This window comes from Elephas maximus, chromosome 16 (assembly GCF_024166365.1).
Source record: "Elephas maximus indicus isolate mEleMax1 chromosome 16, mEleMax1 primary haplotype, whole genome shotgun sequence".
Lineage (NCBI taxonomy): Eukaryota > Metazoa > Chordata > Mammalia > Proboscidea > Elephantidae > Elephas > Elephas maximus.
Genome location: NC_064834.1, coordinates 75656397 through 75678185, shown reverse-complemented (window position 1 = coordinate 75678185; position 21789 = coordinate 75656397). Strand labels below are relative to the sequence as shown.

Genomic DNA, 21789 nt, shown 5'->3' with positions numbered 1-21789 from the left:
TCCCCCTGGAGCTGACACCCTGAATTTGGACTTTCAGCCTACTTTACTGTGAGGAAATAAATTCCTCTTTGTTAAAGCCATCTACTTGTGGTATTTCTGTTACAGCAGCACCAGATGACTAAGACATAGGGTAAAACAAAAAATGTGTTTCACATTACAGACGCCTGAAGACTTCTCAGTGTGGAATACAAACGTGTTGTGCGTCCATTACAGTTTCCATTAGGACCATCTGAATCACGTGTCGTAATAAAAACTGCAATTGAGTTGCCTCAATTGGGTTGCTATTCGCAGAAAGAATTCACATAGTTCACCTTGCAGGGTGAAGCAGCAATGCCATTTACAGTTCAGTCCCTGAGAATTTCCCAGATGCTCAACATTTTAGTGGTGAATGAATTGGCTTTCCCCAGATGCAAGCTAAGTGGTCCAGGATTAGTGGCTACGAACGTGGAGATGGAACCTGTGTTTGGTGGAATGACAAACCACAGCCTGCCTGTGCGTGTCTGTGGGTCCATCCCCGTGGGGCGTGTGCAGACACTCATGGGAAAACATTCCCACACAGCACCCACAATTCCACCGCTTTCGTTCCTGCAAAAGACAGAAAATCCATGAACTAAAATGCAGAACGGCAGTAGAGCACCGAAAAGGCATAGAAGAGATGGGCCCACCCACCATTCACAAAATCCTTAAGACTTCTGATATATAAAATCTACAATTCAAAGTACGCAGAAACCGTCATGTCAACAAATACGTTGGATGAAAGACAACTCACTGTAAACAGTGTAGGTCATTCACTGAAAACAACCTTGGCTTAATAGTAATCTGGGGTGCAGGCCATTGGGTGAGTTGCTAAATTCGTGTGGTGCTATTTAAAGAACTGATTTTTGTGAAATCCCTTGGAGTTCTCTACAAACAGTGCTGGCACATGGCAGGTGTTGAGTAAATATTTGTTGGCAGAAGGAATAAACATTGCTGTATAGTTGGTATTTACAGCCCTCCCACCACAGGCTATTTTGGGCCACACTCGGAGTAGAGGGCAGTGGCAGGGGGCAGGATGGAGCGGGACCCTCCAGCATTCTTAGCCCTGGTGATCAGAGACCTTGAGAGCTACACAATTTGTTTTCAGAGCAGTGAGTCACAAAGTTCAGCCTAGGAATTCAAACCTCTGAAAATAACACTGTCAACAAGGAACAGCCCTACCCCAATCTTAGAGAGAGAAATCCTAGCTGAAGAAAAAAAAAAGGAATTTCATTTTTCCTGGCCAGGTTGGCTTTATTCAGTTCTGATTTTCTTAGACAAACTGGTTAGCATTTTGAGCAATCATTCAAAAGGGAGAATGCTCACCTTTACAAGGGATCACGTACCTTGTTTAACGGAGCCTAAGACCCACTGCAAGGGAGATGCAAAAGAGATTTAAAAACAAAGTTTCAGTTCTAGAGGATACAAAGTGAGCGTGCATGCAGTCCTGTGTTGGAAATGGCACCGGTTTTAGGTTTTTAAATTCAAGCCTTTGTCTCACTCCCTCCTCTTTGATTTTACGCTTAGTTTTAGGTTTCAGGGGAGCTACATTCTGCAGTGGCCAGCCCATCACCTTCATCTATGGGGTGTGCTCCTGCTTTGTGTGCACTGGGAAGGGCCACTGGCGTGGCACGTGGCGTCAATCACTTGGCACCTGGCCTATAAGAGCTCACCTCTGAGGATGACTGTGGCTAAGGCGCAGGCGTTTAAAGAGGCCTGGGTCTCCTTTTCTCATTTGTAAATGCTGAGGGTTGCGAAAACGCAACCTGTGTAAGGCGGAAAACTCAAATATTTTCCACTGATAGAGAGCAATAGAAAAGTGGTAAGACTGCGCCCTATCAAGGGTGGAAAACTTGTGAGACCCGTAAAAACAAGGCAGTCCCGTCCAGTTTCAGCTCTCACAGATTTCCTGTAAAATGAAACGTGTGAAGTGTTTAGCTTAGCATAACACCTGGCATGTAACAATTATTCCTCAATGTTTCATTCTACTCTCTCTGAGTCCCCTGTGTTTGGCTCTGTGCTGGTACACCTGCAGCTGTGGGAGGAGCATGGTCAGAGGCTTGGGTCCTGGGCTTCATCATGCTCCTGAAGTGGACAAGATCATCCCCTAGCCAGGGACTCAATTTACTTCTCTGCAAACTAGGAGGCTAGGACAGATGGTTACGATGGGGACACCCAACTCAAATAGAATCGGTTGAGGGAATTAGAGGGTGCAAAAAGTTGGCTGTTACCTCCGGGCTATGTTGGTCTCACCTGTGTGACCTATTGAGGCACTTCCTCACCTGGGACCTGGTGGTTCTGCTTCTTACCTGGGGAGCCGCAGTGGCAGGAATCCTCAGAGGACCCAGATGACCGGTCCCCTCCACCCATTGTGATGGGTGAGCTCTGATTCTATGACAACAATGGACATTCCCCAGCTTACCTCCAGGTCAAAGGCTGAGAATTCAAGTTCAGGAACAGGGAGGAGGAGTGACGCCCTAGATGTGCAGAGCTTGAGAGGCAATGGAGAGGTAAGGCAGCCAGCCTCAGCCACGATCAGCTTCCTGGAGAGAATGCCCAAAGGAAGATGCTTCAACCCACCTTTAGACAAGGATGGAATATGGGTAAGAGAGATGGTGCCCTCCGCTACCTTTCTTGTGCCACATGGGCTTGGCTGAGTATGCAGAACTGAGTTCAAATCCTGCTTCTGCTACCGATGGCAGCGTGACCTTTGACAAATTACTCAGCCCCTGCTCCTTCATCAGTGAAATGGGAATCTGATGGGGTTCCTGGGAAGGCGAAATGAAGTCACGTGTGTAAAACACTCAGCACGCTGGCTCCTTGTAAGTGCCCACTAGGCAGTACTTGCTGCCTGCTCTGCTCTTTCTTTTTTCTGTCACATATCTTCTGACATATTTTATAACATATTTTATCGTGTTTATTGTTTGTGTCCCCCAGCTAGAATGTAAGCTCCATGAGGGCGGGGGTCTTTGTCTTTTTATTCACTGATGAATTCCAAGTGCCCATAGTAGGATCTGGCACAGAGAAGGCGCTCAATAGATATTTGCTGAATAAATTAATATTGTATTAGAAACCTCTAAACACATTTCTTCTGGCTCACAACCTGATTCCCACCAGACTACGGAGTGGGAAGAGTTCCAGAAGGCACCATCAGCCCATCTCGATCATTGGCAAGCCTTCCAGCTTCACTCTTCCCCAGGCCCTTCTCTTTTAATATTGGTCACAAAGCCCAGAGGGAGTTACTACTATCCCACTATCTACAAGAAACATTTGTGGCCCAAGAGCCTCTCTTATTTGGTGTTGACCAGTAAAACCAGTTGCTGCCAAGTCAGTTCCGACTCGTGGCGCCCCCGTGTGTGTCAGAGTAGAGCTGTGCTCCGTAGGGTTTTCAATGGCTGATTTTTCGGAAGTATATTACCTTTATATTACCAGGACTTTCTTTCTGGGTGCCTCTGGGTGGACTCGAACCACCAACCTTTCGGTTAGCAGCTGAGCACGTTAACCATTTACACCACCAGGGACTCCTGTTTGGTCTCTAGTACGTATATATCATGTGCTGACAGGTCTTTTCCACTTCTGATTTCTGTAATTCATTCACAAAAGAAATTTCAAGGGTAGTCACAGCAGCAGACTGTCACCTGTACCCACCCGGATACTTGGCAACGAGGGGCAGAATCAGGGCCAGACATGGAGTTAACCTCTTTTAAGATCGCGATACACAGAAAACTCTTACATTTGTTTACAAGAAAACATAAAAAATAAAAATTGAGGACACCTTGGTAAATTCGGGTTTGAAGTTCTTCAAAAACTGACTCTACCCACTTTAGCATGACTTTGGCTAATTAGATTAGTCTTTCTAAATCTCAATTTCTTTATCCGTAAAATGGGAGCAATAACGTACCAAGGTTAGAGGGCCATTGTGGGGGTTAATGAGATAATCATACAAAAGTGGTAAATATTCTGCTTGGTACATAGTGCCCACTCAGTACTTGATAACTGTTACATATTGGAAATCCTGGTGGCGTAGGTGCTGCGGCTGCCTACCAAAAGGTTGGCGGTTGGAATCCACCAGGGACTCCTTGAAAATTCTGTGGGACGGTCCTACTCTGTCCTATAGAGTTGCTTTGAGTTGGAATCAACTCAACAGCAATTGTTACATATTGTTGTGTTGTTAGTTGCTGTCAGTTGCATGTGACTCGTGGCAATCCCATGTATTACAGAGTAGTACTGCTTCATAGTGTTTTCTCAGCTGTAATCTTTATGAAAACAAATTGCCAGGCCTATCTTCTGTGGTACCACTGGGTGGGTTTGAACCACTAACCTCTAGGTTAGTACTTGAACACAAACTGTTTGTGCTACCCGGGGACCTTCACTACTACATATAGATATATGCTTTCCCTTTTTTTTTTTTTTTTTTTAACACACCTTGCTTCATTCCACAAAGATTTAAGGTGATGTGTGGAAAATACACACAGTAAAATAGTTTAAATACATTTTAGAATAAGAGATGAGGGCTGGTGAAATAAATCACCAGTACGACATGATGGCATCAAAAAAAAAAAACCCAAATCCGTTGCCGTTGAACTGATTCTGACTCATAACGGCCCTATAGGACAGAGTGGAGCTGCCCCATAGGATTTCCAAGGAGCAGCTGGTGGATTGAAACTGCCAACCGTTCTTTACCACTGTACCACCAGGGCTCTGGTAGCTATTTGGGCATCAGACGTGACTGTGAGCTCCCTGGCAGCCAAAGTAAAATGGGAAATAGTGTTAACTACGTAAAACTAGGAAACCCTGGTGGCGTAGTGGTTGAGACTATAAACACTATGCCCATGAAGAGAAAACGTAAGTTTCCCACATTAAGTTAAGTAGCTTCCCCTCTTTCTATCGCCAACAATATCGGTTAGGATTGTGTTTGACTGAACATTATGAAAAACTGACTACACTGTCTTAACCAAATATAGGTTTCTATTTCTCAAGTAATAATAAATTTGGAAGTAGTACGGGGCTGATACAGCTGCTCAAGGGAGTCATCAGAGACCCAGGCTCTTTTTAGCTTCCTGATCTGCCATCCTTAGTATGGGATATGCCCCCATATGGAGATGGGGGAAGTGGTTCAGCGGTAGAATTCTCATCTTCTATGTGGAAGATCTGAGTTTGATTCCTGGCCGATGCACCTCATATACAGCTACCACCTGTCTGTCAGTAGAGGCTTGTGTGTTGCTGTGATGCTTGTTATAGATTGAATTGTGTCTCCCAAAAATGTGTGTCAACTTGGCTAAGCTATGTATTGTGTGGTGGTAGGCCACTTTGTGGTCTGATGTGATTATCTAGTGTGTTGTAAATCCTAACCTCTACGATATTAATAAGACAGGATTACAGATAGTTATGTTAACGAGGCAGGACTCAATCTATAGGATTAGGTTGTATTTTGAGTCAATCTCTGTTGAAATATAAAAGAAAGAAACGAGCAGAGAGGAGAGGAACCTCATTACCACCAAGAAATAAGAGCAAGCAGTGGAGCATGTCCTTTAGGCGAGGGGACCCGGCACTGAGAAGCTCCTAGACCAGGGGAAGATGGATGACAAGGACCATCCCCAAGAGCCAAAGCCTTCCTCTGGAGCTGGTGTCCTAGATTCAGACTTCTAGCCTCCTAGACTGTGAGAGAATAAATTCCTGTTTGTTAAAGCCACCCACTTGTGGTATTTCTGTTATAGCAGCACTAGATGACTAAGACAATGCTGATCAGGTTACAGAGGAGCTTCCAGACTAAGATAGACTATGAAGAAAGGGCTGGCAACCTACTTCTGAAAATGAGCCAATAAAAACTCTACAGGCCACAATGGTCTGATCCGCGACTGATCATGGGGATGGTGCAGGACTGGGCAACGTTTCATTCTGTTGTGCACAGGGTCACCATATGCAGTGCAGTGAATTACTTAATATGGCCCTTCTACCTATGATCTTTTAACTCCCACCAAATGACTGGTTGTGAGTATGCAAATGAGGTGCTTGTGGCCAATCAAGGGGATTGGATAGCTTGGTAATAAAGCAAATAAGGTGCATGGCACTCTGTGGGTGTGGGACCATGCAGATAAGGTATATAGAACCCTAATGAGGGGATTTGTTAGTTTTGCTATCCCGCTAGGCTTAAAATGGGTTACCTCAGAAACAGAAAGGGGGGACCTACTACCAAGAAAGAAGAGCTAGGAGTACAGTACATCCTTTGGACCTGTGATCCATGCACTGAGAACCTCTGAGTCCCAGCAGACAGAGAGAGAAAGAGCTGAACACTGGAGATGGTGAGAGACAGTGAGAAGCAGCAGCAGAGAAATGGTGGCAGCAGAAGCAGCAGAACCAGGAAATGGTGCAGTGGGCTTCCTAGCCCACAGAGTGAGAAAGCTGACCGCCTTCTGGCTGGAGGCTTGCTGGAGGAGTGAGGTGCCTCCAAGCACCTGTCAGTGGAGCTAGGCTTGCTGACCCATGGAGCTAGAGAGCAGAGCGCCCTCAGGCCAAGGATTGATGGCAGAGTGGGGTGACTAGGCACTTTTTGGCAGAGCTAAAGAGCTTTGTAACACTTGACCAAGCAGGGCAGAGGTGGGGCCAAGAGGCCCAAGAAGCCTGAGGGGCTAAGAGGCCAAGGGCCAGGGAGAGGCCTACCTGTGGGCATGACTGAGAAGAAGCTATCTGATCAGAGAACTGTATCAGGAATTGTAACCTTTTATTATTTTTTTATTTTGCTAATAAACCTCCTAACTGCTAGTATGGTTTGTGTGTTTTGTGTGGCCATTGCAGCAAATTACTGAGCCCAGCAGAGAAGTAGAGAGTGCCAAGGGAGGGGCAGCTTGTGTCAGAATTGGTAAAAAGATGGGAGGGTAGAGACGTGTCTGAACTCCACCTCACAGCAATCAGCCTCGGGCTGTTGATGTGGATAAAGATTTCTGTTTCCCACTTGTAAAGTTAGAGGAGGTCAGATGCCCCTCCCCGGCTGCCACGCCATTTTTTCACAGTGAGTTAGGGGCCTACGCCATGACAGCTAACAACAACATTCCCTGTCTAAGCATCGAGTCCAAACCCAGGCAGGAAAACAAAGGACAAAAGGACAGAGGGCACCCACTAATTAAGTCTTCCCCTTTTAATCAGGAAAACAATAGCTTTTCCAGGAGCCCTGTCCGATGGACTTTGGCTGCCTTCTTACTGAGTTGCATGACCAACTTAGCTGCAAGGGAGTCTGGGGAGGTATTTATTAACCAGACACATTGCCACCCCAAACAAAGTCAGGGTTTTGTTAGTAAGACAGAAGGGAAGAAAGAGTCTTTCACAGGTGCATAGCATCCTTCACCCGAGACTCCAGAACTGTAGCCCCATGCCTGGGTTTTAGGTGGAGAGGCCATGTTCCCCAAGCTTGATCTTAGCCTTTGGTGTGGACTCTTTCTGCCACCAGCATGTAAGAGCATAAAAAAGAATAGTGCTGATCCTGGCATTTCCCAAAGTAACTTGTAGATGAGTTGGGAAAATTAAAGAAATTGTTGGCCTTGAGTCAGTGGCAGGCAGACCATTTGGGAGGGCAGTAATTGCCACATTAGAGGGGATGGTTGTTTTGCGGTTGACCTTGCTGGCTGTCATCTGACTGCTGCTGGGTGGGAAAGACTTTTTCTGCAGGTTTTCACCTCCTTCTTTAATATTTCAGTCATCGAGTGATTGAGTGCAGCAAAAATTTCACCGCTGACTAGTTAAAAAGCGATATTTCATGGTTACAATATCTAACAGAAGGGTTTATTTCACAGCTATCTTGTTATAGCCATTAAAGATATATTTTAAAAGAGTGAAATTAAAATGCTAGAGCCATCTTTTTTCTAACAGAGATCCAATTCATGGATTTGCAGAATACGAATGAACCCAAGTCAGTTGTCACGTTTCTGGTGAGAGAGAACATTCCTGATGTCAGAGCTGCTGCCCCCACCTTCAACCCAATTGTCCACAGCTGCCCAGAACCGAGGGTTGACCCGACTAAACTGGAGGAGGGAAGAAAGGAAAGGTTGTTGACCCTGTGCATTATTTATATTTACCCTTAAAAGGTAATTGTTCAAAATGGTTTTTGAAAATGTAATACAGGATGAATTAGAAATTAACAGGTTGACTTTGAAGAATGTCCGGGGTATATTGTTAAGTACGAAAAGCAAGATGCAAGCGGTATGCATAATAGGATCCCATTTTTGCAAAGCAGCATAAATCCCCTCTCAGTGGTTGATATTGGTTCTCTGGGGGTGGCATGGGGGGGGAGGGCGGGAGGTGACAAGAAGGAGAGAGAGAAAGTAACCAAAAAAAAAAAAAAATTTTTTTTTTTTAAAGTTCCTGTCAAATGAAAAGGTACTCATCATTTTTAAAACCACATTTATAATATGGTCCTATGTATGCAATGGAGCCCTGGTGGCGCAGTGGTTAAGAGCTCAGCTGCTAGCCAAAAAAGGTTGGCAGTTAGGACCCGCCAGCCGCTGCTTGGAAACCCTGTGGGGCATTTCTACTTTATCCTATAGGGCCGCTGTGAATCGGAACCAACTCGACGGCACATAATAACAACAACGTGTATGCAAGGAAACAGTGGTGGTTCAGTGGTAAAATTCTCACCTTCCATGCAGGAGATCCAGGTTCGATTCCCAGCCAGTGCACCTCATGCGCAGCCACCACCTGTCTGTCACTGGAGGCTTGCATGTTGCTATGATGCTGAACAGGTTTCCGCAGAGCTTCCAGACTGAGACGGACTAGGAAGAAAGGCCTGGTGATCTACTTCTGAAAATCAGCCAGTGAAAACTCTGTGGATCACGTTGGTCTGATCCACAGCCAATCATGGGGATGGCACAGGACCAAGCAGCATTTTGTTCTGTTGTGCATGGAGTCACATGGACGGTGGCTAACAATAACAATAAAATGAGGGCCAGAATTATATATGTGTGTGTGTGTGTGTGTGTGTACATCCTTATAGGGATATATGAAAAGGATGGTCACCGAAGAGTTAGTGGGAAGGGGTGATAGGGTTTCAGGTGAATTTTACTTCCTTCCTCTGCTTTTCCATATTGTTCGAATTCTTCTAAACCATGAGCATGTATTACAACTCTAATCAGAAACAAAACACAATCATTTTTGAAGAAAAATCCACAATGATATATGCACTTAAGAAACAGTGAAGAGAAAGTCTTCCTTCTTCCAGATTCTCCTGTGAGCAATTTCCTACAGAACCTTCTAGACCGTCCACATAAAGGCACGGGAGTTGGTGTGGTCTTTTCCTTGCCCTTGACCCCCAATCCCCATCCCCACCCTCCTCACCCCACTGGCAGCCATTCAAATGTGTGCATGGACATTCTTTTATTCGGAGGAGTTCTTGACAATTATGCGTTGTTGTTTGTGCACAGGGATCATCTGTTTACATAAACAGTGTGGGGCTATATCTCTCATTCTCTTCTTTTTTCCACTCAGCAACTGTGTTTTGAAGATCTGTCCATTGCTGATACAAATCCCTGGTGGCACAGTGATTAAGAGCTACAGCTGCTAACTAAAAGGTCTGTGGTTCGAATCCACCAGCTGCTCCTTGGAAACCCTAGGAGGCAGTTCTACTTTGTCCTATAGGGGCGCTAAGAGTCGGAATAGACTCAGCAGCAACAGGTTTGGTTTGGCTTTTTTTGGTCCATCGCTGTGTGCCTCTGAGCTGTTTCTTCTCACAGCTGCGTAGAACTCCTAACCAAGCATCTCTTCCATGTCTGCATGAGTGTAAAACACACTAAACACACTCTTGTGCACAGACTTTAAACAAACACCGGCTCAAGATCAAGTCATGTTGTGGCCTGGGAAGGAGCAGAGGGAGTATAGCAGTGCTGGCCAATGCCCTTACAATCCAAGAGAAGGAAGGCAGACTGATTCAAGGCCATACATAGCAAAGGGTTCAGGGACGGGGGACAGCTGTGAGCAAAAAAAAAAAAAAAAACTTGCCTGGGTGCATGCATTGCCCCTTTTAGACAAATCTACCTGATAAAGTGTCCCCAGGTGGTACAAACAATTAAGGTGTGCAGCTGCTAACTGAAAGGTTCAAGTCCACCCAGAGGCAGTATAAAGGAACCCCTTCCGAACAATCAGACACTGAAAACCTTATGGAGCACAGTTCTACTCTGACACGCGGCGGGTCACCATGGGTCGAATCGACTTGGCAGCAGCTGGTTGGTCAGTTATTCTATCAAGAAGGTGTTATTCCCATTTCACGGGTAAGGAAACGGAGGCTTGGAAAAGTTAAGTCTCTTACATAGGGTCACCTGGTAGAAGAGAAAGCTGGGACTGGATTCAGGGCCTCTGAGTCCATAGCCATGGCCCAGGCACCATGTTATGCTTCCTCCCTTTGTGGGACTTTTCATCGAGTCAGGCCCTTGCCTTTCATTTGTATTTTAGTTTCCGCCTGTTTTCCACTCCTAGAGATCCCTAAGGTCTTCGGTGCCTACTTTGTTGGGGTGGCTTTCAAATAAAATTGAAGTGAGCTGCAGTGGCTATGAAGTGTCACCCACATCCTCCTCAGGAAGAAGGGCTTATTCCCCTGGTCCTGAGAAAGTGGCCCTCACAGTCTACCCCTCAGGACTCCTCGGCTGAGGACAGCTACCTCGCCCACGGTCAGCTCCTTTTCCTGTGGCAGCCCCACAGATGTCTGAGCCATCAGGGAACACAAAGGCCGGGTGTCCTTGCCCGTAGTCAGGACAACTCAGGTCCTAGGCAGGGCTGCTGAGGCCTCCATTGGTATGACATCGCAGCTCAGTGCCTCCCTCTCCCCGCACCTGCTTCCTCCCTTCTTTTCACAGGTTTTGATCCCTAGGGCTCTCCTAAGTGATCCTCGTTTTCCTCACTTTTTTGCTTTGCATCCTTCTACCCCCTTTGCTTCCCTAGAAGTCCCCACTCTCCACCACCCTACATTCTCATTGGAGGTCAGTGGGGTCCCATGTTCTCGGGCCACTCTCGTACTGTGTTGCTGGAGGTTGGGCTCACCTCCACGAATGTGGGCTGGATCCCTGATCTCAAGTACTGGGAGCTCCCTGCCCGGAAGGAGGACCTCAGACAACCCACTTCTGTCTCCTCTGAGTGCTGTCTGCTCTTGCTGAGGCCGACGCCAACCTCCAGGCCTGGAAATAGTTTAGGCGTGGGTGCAGCAGAGGTGGCCCCTGTAACTTGAAACCAGCAGGTCATTACAGTGTTTTCTTGTCTTGGAAAAAATACTTTAAAATTACAAAAATAATGCCATTTCCACTGGATGCCAGAAGCACCCAAATTGCATTTTAATCACTTTATGGAGGAAGCTCTGATACTTGGTCTGTAGGTTCAGATGTGTCTGGTTTTAATCAAGACATGCACTGTCTTTCCAGTTCCCTCACATTGGACTCACGCAGAAGACACCAGAATCCATCACAAGCGCTATGTTAAAACAGCCTCATGTTCCACATTTGACTTGTCAAGTGGAGGGGAAGCTACCACCGATATACAAAGTCCGGGAGAACGTGAGTGTGGAGAGGGGGCTGCAGCCAGATGCCCCCAGTGCTCTCAAAGGGGGCAGCACCATTGGCGTTTGTATCAGTCAGGGTTCTCCAGAGGACAGAGGCAATAGGATACACATGCATACTCACACACACACACACACACACACACGTACATATTGTTGGTTGCCATCTAGTTGGCTACAACTCACAGTGGCCCTTTGTATAACAGAACAAAACATTGCCTGGTCCTGCGCCATCTTCATGATCGTTGACATGTTCGAGTCCATTCTTGTGGCTATTGTGTGGTGCCTTCCAACCTAGGGGACTCATCTTCTAGCACCGTATTGAATAATGTTCTGTTGTGATTCGTAGTGTTTTCATTGGCTAATTTTCAAAAGTAGATCACCAGGCCTTCCTTCCTTCCTCACCTGGAAATTCCACTGAAACCTGTACACCATGGGTGACCCTGATGGTATTTGAAATACTGGGTGGCATAGCTTCCACTATCACAGGAACACCCAAGCTACCACAGAACAACACACTGACAGTGGGGTGATGGTACACACACACACACACACACACGCCGAAGAGATTTATTTAAGGAATCGGTTTATGCAGTTGTGGCGGCTGGCAAGTGAGATCTGTAGGGCAGGCTGGCAGCTGGAAACCCGTCTTAAGAATCCCTTCTCCAGGAAACCTCAGTTTTGGCTCTGATGAGACCCACCCACATTATCAAGAATAATCTCCTTTACTTAGAGGAGCCTGATTGTAAATGATAATCATATCTGCAAGATGCCTTCACAGCAACATCTAGACTAGTGTTTGACCAAGCGACTGGGCACCATAGCCAAGCCAAGTTGACACATGAAATTCACCAGCAGAGCCTGTGTGGCCAGATGAGTCTTCCTTATGAGGAACTGCACGCGTACCAGCCTGGACCCTAAATGGTGGCAGCATGCTCACCTCACACCTCATCATTTTGACAAGCCCAGGCCCCTGCCCCATTTCCCTACATGCTCCAGAAGGAGGTACCTCTTGGTCCAGGTGGCCACGTCAGGTTCATCTAAAGACACGAAGCAACACCTTTGGTTACGGCTCATAGTTCACCGCCTATGATTCACGAGCAACCTCAGTGGTACTGAGTTTACGCCTGCTCCTCACCTGGGTCCTTGGACTAGCGCTCTGCTCTCCCAGGATCCTTACCGCCCAAATGAAGGACTCAAACATCCTTTCCAGCTTTCAGTTCAGAAGCCCATAAACTTTTCCTTCTTTCCTCCAAATAAGGTGTTTTGAAAGAGGATTTTTATGATTTCAGAAAGTTGGCGATAAGATTGGTTTCAAAGCCTTGATCCACCACAGACATGTGTGACCTCACTGTCCTGGGCTGTTTGTCCTCTGGTGGTGGGTTCATTTCTTTACTCTGAGATCACTTGCCTCCTCAACCTTCCTTCCCCGCTCCCCGTGTCCCAGTCCTGAAAGCACCCTGAGTTTCTGATGTGTGCCTTCTAACCTCTTCCCTCGCTCTTTTCCAGCAAGCTGTAAATAACAACTTCCCCTTCTCCGTCCACGACAACCGGCACAGCTTTGAGAACACTGGGTACTACTTTGACACTGTGAGTAGTTCTTTCCAAATAAAACGGGGGACAACATCAGGGCTGTTGATTTTCTGAGGCACATTGAAGATAGAGGACTTCCTGACCTCAAAACGAGATCAAGGTCAACATTAAAACAAGGTCTTAAACAAGATTCATAACAGGTTACCAAAAAAAAAAAAATGCATGAAACTCCCAAATTTCCACACAGCTTTTAAGGTCGACACCAGCCTTTTGCCTCAGGTTTGTGTGCTCTTCCTACTTCTCAAGGTGACTTGCTGTAAATTTTCTCATCGTGAGCTTTCTTGTGAAGATCTTTCATGGGAAAGAGGCATGGTGTCTTTGGACGGTAGAGCCAAGGCCCACAAGGAGGGTGGCAGGGAGGGGAGCTTACATATTACAAGGAAGGACTTCCTAATAACTGGAGTTGTCCATGGGTACAGGTGGTGAGTCCCCCATCGTCGGAGAGCGTGAGCAAAGTCTGGTTAGTGGTGGTTAACTGCAACAGAAGCATAATGCGAACCTCACATGGAATCCTACATTTTCCAGTAGCCACATTAAGAATACTAAAAAGAAACAAGTGAACTTAATCTTAATATTTTTATATAACTCCATGTTTCTCAAAATTATCACTTCAACATGTAATCAATATACAAATAATTGAGATATTTTGGAATTCCTTTTTCCAAACTAAGCCAGTGAAGTCCGATTTGTGTTTTACACTTTACGACACAGCTCAGTCGGGATGGCCCATGTTTCAAGTGTTTGATAGTGGCTACCATATTGGATTTGTTGTGGTTGTTAGGTGTTGCCAATTTGCTTCTGACTCATAGTGACCCAATGTACCACAGAACGACATACTGCCTGGTCCTGCGCCACGCTCACAATCATCCTTTTGCTTGAGCCCATTGCCGTAGCCACTCTGTCAATCTGTCTTGTTGAGGGTCTTCCTCTTTTCCACTGACCCTGTATTTACTGAGTATGATGTCCTTCTCCAGAGACTGATCCCTACTGACAACATGTCCAAAGTTTGTAAGACATAGTCTTGCCATCCTTGCTTCTAAGGAGCATTCTGGTTGTACTTCTTCCAAGACAGACTTGTTTGTTGTTCTGGCAGTCCATGGTATATTCAATATTCTTCACCAACACCACAATTCAAAGGCATCAATTCTTCGGTCTTCCGTATTCATTGTCCAGCTTTCACATGCATATGATGCAATTGAAAATACCATGGCTTGGGTCAGGCGCACCTTAGTCTTCAAGGTGACATCTTTGCTCTTCAACACTTTAAAGAGGTCCTTTGTAGCCAATTTGCCCATTGCGATGGGTCTTTTGATTTCTTGGCTGCTGCTTCCGTGGGTAATGATTGTGGATCCAAGTAAGATGAAATCCTTGACAACTTCAATCTTTTCCCCGTTTATCATGATGGTCCAGTTGTTTTTGTTTTCTTTATATTGAGGTGTAATCCATATTGAAGGCTGCGGTCTTTGATCTTCATCAGTAAATGCTTCAAGGCCTCTTCATTTTGAAGCAAGTAAGGTTGTGTTGTCTGCATATCGCAGGTTGTTAATGAGTCTTGCTCCAATCCTGATGCCCCATTCTTCTTCATATAGTCCAGCTTCTCAGATTACTCGCTCAGCAAACAGATTGAATAGGTATGGTGAAAGAATACAACCCTGATGCACACCTTTCCTGACTTTAAACCACCCAGTACCCCCTTGTTCTGTCCGAACAACTGCCTCTTCATTTATGTACAGGTTCCTCATGAGGACAATTAAGTGTTCTGGAATTCCCATTCTTTGCAATGTTATCCATAATTTGTTATGATCCACACAGTTGAATGCCTCTGCATAGCCAATAAAACACAGGTAAACATCCTTCTGGTATTCTCCGCTTTCACCCAGGATCCATCTGACATCAGCAATGATATCCCTGGTTTCCATCCTCTTCAGAATCCGGCCTGAATTTCTGGCAGTTCCTTGTGGATATATGCTGCAGCTGCTTTTGAATGATCTTCAGCAAAATTTTGCTAGTGAGTGATATAAATGATATTATTCTATAATTTCCGCATTCGGTTGGATCACCTTTTTTGGGAATAGACGTAAACGTGGATCTCTTCCTGTCGGTTGGCCAGGTAGCTGTCTTCCAAATTTCTTGGCATAGATGAGTGAGCACTTCCGGTGCCGCATCTGTTTGTTGAAACATCTCAATTGATATTCTGTCAATTTCTGGAGCCTTATTTTTTGCCTGTGCCTTCAGTACAGCTTGGATTTCTTCCTTCAGTACCATCAGTTCCTGATCATATGCTACCTCTTGAAATGGTTGAATGTTGACCAGTTCTTTTTGGTATAATGACTCTGTGTATTCCTTGCATCTTCTTTTGATGCTTCTTGTGTCGTTTAATATTTTCCCTACAGAATCCTTCACTATTGCAACTCGAGGCTTGAATTTTTTCTTCAGTTCTTTCAGCTTGAGAAATGCTGAGTGTGTTCTTCCCTTTTGGTTTTCTATCTCCATCTCTTTGCACATGTCATCATAATACTTTACTTTGTCTTCTTGAGCTGCCCTTTGAAATCTTCTGTTCAACTCTTTTACTTCAACATTTTTTCCTTTTGATTTAACTACTCGACATCCAAGAACAAGTTTCAGGGTCTCTCCTGACATCCCTTTAGGTCTTTTCTTTCTTTTCTGTCTTTTTAATGACCTCTTGCTTTCTTCATGTATGATACCAGTCAATTTTAGCTCACTAATGCCTAGGATATTGATGTTTATGCATTCCATTTCATTTTTGATTTCCAATTTTCCTGGATTCATACTTCGTACATTCCATGTTCTGATTATTAATGGATGTTTGCAACTCTTTATTCCCATTTTGAGTCATGCCGCATCAGCAAAGGAAGGTCCCAAAAGCTTGACTCCATCCACGTCATTAAGGTCAACTCTTTTTTTCTACTTTGAGGAGGCAGCTCTTCCCCAGTTGTCCCTTGAGTGCCTTCCAACCTGGGGGGCTCATCTTCTAGCACTATATCAGACAATGTTTCTCTGCTATTCATAAGCTTGTCACTGACTAATTCTTTTCAGAAGTTGACTGCCAGGTCCTTCTTAGTCTGGAAGCTCACCTGAAACCTGTCCTCCGTGGGTGACCCTGCTGGTATCTGAATACCTGTGGCATAGCTTCCAGTATCACAGCAACATGCAAGCCCCACAGTATTACAAACTGACAGACACGTGGTGGGCATATTGGATAGCAGTTACCATACTGGAGAATGGTTATCATACTGGACAGCACTTAGTTAACACATCTTAGATTGAGAGTTGTATCAGGTGACTTCTGAGATTCCTTTCTGAACCTGAAAGTCCAAGAAGATGATGATGTTAATAATACTTACCATTGCTGAGCATTTGCCATTGTTGAACCTGTTGCAGTCTCATAATGACCCTATAGGACAGAGTAGAACTGCCCTATATGGTTTCCTAGGTTTTAATCTTTATGGAAGCAGACTGGCACATCTTCCTACCACGGAGCAGCTGATAAGTTCAAACCGCCAATAATTTGGTTAGCGGACAAGCGCTTTAACCACTGCGCCCGCAGACCTCCTTGCCGTGTATTAGTGCTTCGTATTATCTCATGATCAACAACTCTGTGGGCTAATTACTTGTATCACCCCCAATTTTCAGGTGAGAAAACAGAACTACTGAAGTTAAACAACATGTCCAAAGTTACTCTTTTTTTCTAGGCTACAATTGAAACGGCAGAACCTAAAAAATCTGGTTTGCCTCTTGCAGAGTTGGATAAACAACCAGAATATCCACTCTGTCCTTTTTTCCAAATGGAATCTTTTAAAATTGTTTTCTGAATGATCAAATAACATATGTCCTTAAAAAATTTCAAAAAATACAGAAGTGTGTAAAATTAAAATTAACATTCTTATTTTTTACCCTCACAATCTCATTTTGAAGGCTCGATGCTGATATCAATTTGGTAGGTAAAATTTGAGAATTTTTGCAATTCACTTGCAAGCATGCACACATAAATATGTGTCCTTTAAATTATATAAATGAGACTGTACCACATGTATTTTTATCAGAGTTAGGCTAGTCTTGTAGAAAGCTTTGGAAGCTTTCCAACTTTCTCTGTGTTCTGGAACAGTTTACATAACATGAGGATTTTCAGATTAACAAATGTTACTTAGAATTTGCCCATAAAATTATGTGGGTTTGAGATCTTTTTTAGAGTAATTATTTTACTACCTTCTCAATTTCTCCCTTAATTATTAACCTATTCCAACTTTTTATCTCTTCTTGAACAGGGTCATTCTAATCTCTTCTAGGCTTACCTAGAATTTATCCAGTTCATTTCAAATTTATTGGTATAAGCTGCACATGGTATTGTCTTTAAAATATTCTTTTTTAAAAAATATTTTTTTTATTTTTCAGTTGAATGTTTAGTTTATGTGCTAGCAATCCTTTTTGTTAATAAATTTATTTAAGACTATGAATAGTCTTCTGTTACTGCTTTGGCTACATCCTAAAGGTTTTTCGAAGTAGAGCTTCATTATTATTTGCTTACAAATAGCCTATAATATACTTAAAATTTCTCTTTTAACTAAAAAATATTTAGAAGAAGGTTTTACATTTGCTATAGGGTTAGATTTTTTTTTTTTTACAAAAGGGAATCTTTGAAAGAGCACAATGCTCAAGGCAGACATACTTTACTAATTAGGCTAAATTATTGGTTGGTTCAAAGTAAACACCTGGGGAAACTTTTGGTTTTAATTTGAAGGTTTAAAGGTTTTCTCAGGGCAATAGTTTCAATTCTTCACTCAGCCTCAATGACTCCAGAAAGTCTGGATTCCATTGAGAATTTAAAATTCTGTTTATCCCTTCCACCCCCATTTTGATCAAGATTCTTCTATAGAACCTTAGATTAAAACATTCACTAATGGTAGCTGGGCACCATCCAATTCTTCTGGCCTCATGATCTAGGAGGCAGATGCTCATTGTGGCAACATTTCCTTCTCTAATTCCTATAAAAGTCATCATTTCTTTATATGAAAATTTAAACATTCATATTTTTGTGACAATTTGTTTTGGTTTTATTTTTGCCATCTCATTTTATGTTTTCTTTTTATCATGTTTGCATGTTGTTTCTTTTTCTTCCTGTCCTAACTTTGCTGGATTGGTTGCATGTATTTACCCATTCTGTCTTCTATTGATATGCAACTAGTGGTTACTCTTAAGTATACCATATTTTTATGTAAATAACACACTGCTATGCCAATTTTTTTTTTTACATATTGCTGTAAAAAAAATTAGCATAGCATGCTTACAAAAATACCTCACGGGGGATAGCACAGTTAACAAACAAATGTAGAATGTGTGTGTTATTTGCTTAAAAATACAGTAAATATTTAAGAAATATATTAACACTTATATTACCCTACCAATATAAAAGTTAATAGCTGTTTCCCAAGAATGAGGCAAGACCCTCAGAGTGCTTTACCCCTTCACTTACCCTCCTGGAATTCTGTTGTGTTCAGAGGTACAGGTTGTGTGCTCCCAGCTGCAGGAGGTGTCATCGTTTAGGATAAGGTTAAGTGGTGCCACCTGGAGTTCAAAGCAGTGGTTGGTCCTAACCTCCCTATCAAGCTTGTTGAAATCTCTGGAGTTTCAGTTCCAAATTGGTATTATCTTTCTTTTTTATGAATTCTTACTTCACAGTTTTAATACATTTCATAGTCCCATTATCAGCAAGTCTTAGACTTAATGATAAGTTTTACTTGTTGCTTTCCTTGTGGCTCTTTCTCCTTTTCATCCCTCCCTTTTATTTGTTTTTTCATTTTCCTGGAGTATGCTCAAGTAATTTTTAGAAAGAATGCTTGGACAGTGTGCACAGTATCTTCCATTTGTCTCTCCAGAACCACATGCCCTCTCTTCTCCCTGCCCTGCCCCGGGGCTGGTCTGTGTGCACTAGATCCCTCCCTGTACCCCTTGGGTCTAGAGGCACCGACCCTTGGGGTTTGCCCCCACATGTGTGACACGTATGTAAATGTCTCCTTATGAAACTCCTCACATTATTCCTATTTGAGTGTGTCATCTGTTTCCTGCTGTGACCTGCATGATGCTGACCCTTACGAAAATCAGCCTCACTTTATGTTGTATCTGTTTCTTTTTCATCTTTTGTCTAAATGTAGTGTTTCTTCTTCAGTTTTCACATAGTTGTGATCAAATTGAATACATAGCTTTGAATGCACATTAATTCTCAGGTCCACATGTGAGGTGCTGACAGTCAACAAGGAAGCTTGTGAGCAGGAGCCCACGGTGCTATTTCCTTTGAGGAACCCTCAAAGATGGAGCAGAATTCAGCCTCTCCAGACTTCTCACACTGAGAGCCACCTGCCCCACCTAGAGTTGGAGTGCACCCAGGACTGGATACACTGAGGCTGGGTGCAGAGATGCTGTCTCAGTTACCTAGGGCCGGTAAACATAAATACCACAAGAGGAAATTTACGTTCTCACAGTTTAGGAGGCTAGAAGTCTGAATTCAGGGCACTGGCTCTCGTGGACAGCTTTCTTTCTCTGTCAGCTCTGGGGGAAGGTTCTTATCTCTTTTCATCTTGTTTATTAGCTCCTTGGTGTTCTTCATGTGGTATGGCATCTATCTTCCCCCACTGCTGCTTGCTTGCTTAATCTTGCTCTTTTATATCTCAAAAGAGCTTGACTTAAGACACACCCTACACTGATACTGCCTCTTTAACATAACAAAGAAAACCGTATTCCCAAATGGAGTTATAGCCACAGATATAGTAGGATTTACAACCCATATTTTTGAGGGACATAATTCAAACCATAATAGATGGTATAGGACCTCCCCAGGGTCCTGGTGTTTGAGGCTGGCTAATAGGCTGTGTCTGGGCATGCTTTCTGATTTCTGTCTGCCATGTCTCTACAAGTCCATTCTTCTGGGCGGGACTGGAAGCCTGTGCAGAGAATCACAAAACACCACCAGGACGCTGTGTAGATTTACAGCCTGCAACAGGTTGGTAAGGGAGCATTCTTGTTAACAGTTGTCATATGGCGCATTTAAACATAGGATATAATGTAACTGGATTTCATAAAGTTCTCATAACTGTGTGATCTTGGTTGAATGTTTCTCTCCTAATCTTCTCATGATTCTCCCCTAGGGCCTGGGACGTAAGAAGGTTTCCACAGAAAAAAGGCAACAAGTTTCAAGAAATTTCAATCTTTGGGCATGTGACTATGTTCCATCTTGTCTTGATGGCTTTTCAAATAACCAAATATCTTATGTCTATAAGGAAGCCGTGGTGGTCCCATTTTTCAGGCGCTTCCCAAGACATCATGGTGAAATATGGAACACCTTTAAATTTATTCCTGAAAGAAGCTATACAGACTTTTTGAAAAAGAAACCAAAAGTGAGATTCGCTATTGACAAAAAGGCAACTTCCCCACTGGAGCCCTAATCTTTCCAGAAGACTGTTGATGAGTCTTGTGATATTGGTATTTCATCAGACATTCTAAAAGTAAACATCGTCTGATCCAGCATGACCATTTAACATAAGATTTGTTTCAGAATTACAGATTAGAGATTGTAATACTTTAATGAAACTGCCTTGCAGTGACAACATAGAGGTTAAAGTCATTATATTGGGAAACTGGAAGGGCAACGAATTATGTTAACTCTCCCTGTCTTTAAAATATTTTTATGATTTTTAATAAGGTTGAAAAGCATTCAAGTCCTTACAAAATAAAGACATGTACGTGTGTAAATAAACTTAACATTGCCACATTTACTCTCAAGGGAGTTTTAAAATTACATAATTAAGATACGGGTTACATTTTCATTTTAACGTTTCAGACAATACAGAGGAAGCCCAGTCCCCCTTGATATCACATCTTACCGTTTGTTTTTTTCCTGTGCATTTTACAATCACATATAAACAGTGTATGTTTAAAATTTTATGCATGTGCATAAATACATAAAATTTTAAACATACACTACAACACACAGGACATAAATCCTACAACTTTCTTTTTTATGTTTAACTTTATGTGTCTGGGAGTTTTTGCAATCTCAGTATGAATAGATTAATTTTTTGAAACTGCTGCATTGCATTCCCTAATATAGATGCACCATGGACATTTGAACTCATTCTAATTTTTTGCTATCAGACACCATACTACATAAACTCGCTTGATCGGCTTCTTGGGGTGCATGTTTACACGCACCTCTAGAGTAGACTCTGAAAAGTTACCTTATAAATCTTGGATTAGATGGTATGCTCATGTAAAGTTTTAATAAGCAAATAAATAAACAAATTACATTTATCATTTAAATGTAATTTAAATGATAAAGAACAGATTGCCTTTGAAAAAGACCGGACCAAATTATACTCTTACCAACAGCATCTGTGAGTTTGCCTTTCTCCACCCTCACATTATCTTTTAGGGCATTGAAGGACAAAAACAGGCAGCCCTCGTGGCATAAAGTGTTGGCACTCGGCCACTAACCTAAAGGTTAGCATTCAAAACCACCCAGTGGCCTTGCCGAAGAAAGGCCTGGCGATCTGCTTCCATAAAAAGGTTACAGCCAAGAAAACCTTATGAAGCAGTTCTACAGTGTAACACATGGGGTTGCCATGAGTCTGGATCAACTTGAT

The 21789-nt window shown here is 43.3% G+C and overlaps 1 protein-coding gene across 1 annotated transcript; it reads left to right on the top strand.

The window, feature by feature from the left end:
* Positions 1-2567: 2567 nt before the first annotated feature.
* Positions 2568-20592, top strand: TEX36 (testis expressed 36). The gene is made up of 4 exons (XM_049855107.1): positions 2568-2618; positions 11409-11540; positions 13052-13132; positions 20296-20592. Exons 1-4 carry the CDS (start codon positions 2568-2570, stop codon positions 20590-20592), a joined length of 561 nt encoding a protein of 186 aa, XP_049711064.1.
* The last annotated feature ends 1197 nt before the right edge of the window (positions 20593-21789 follow it).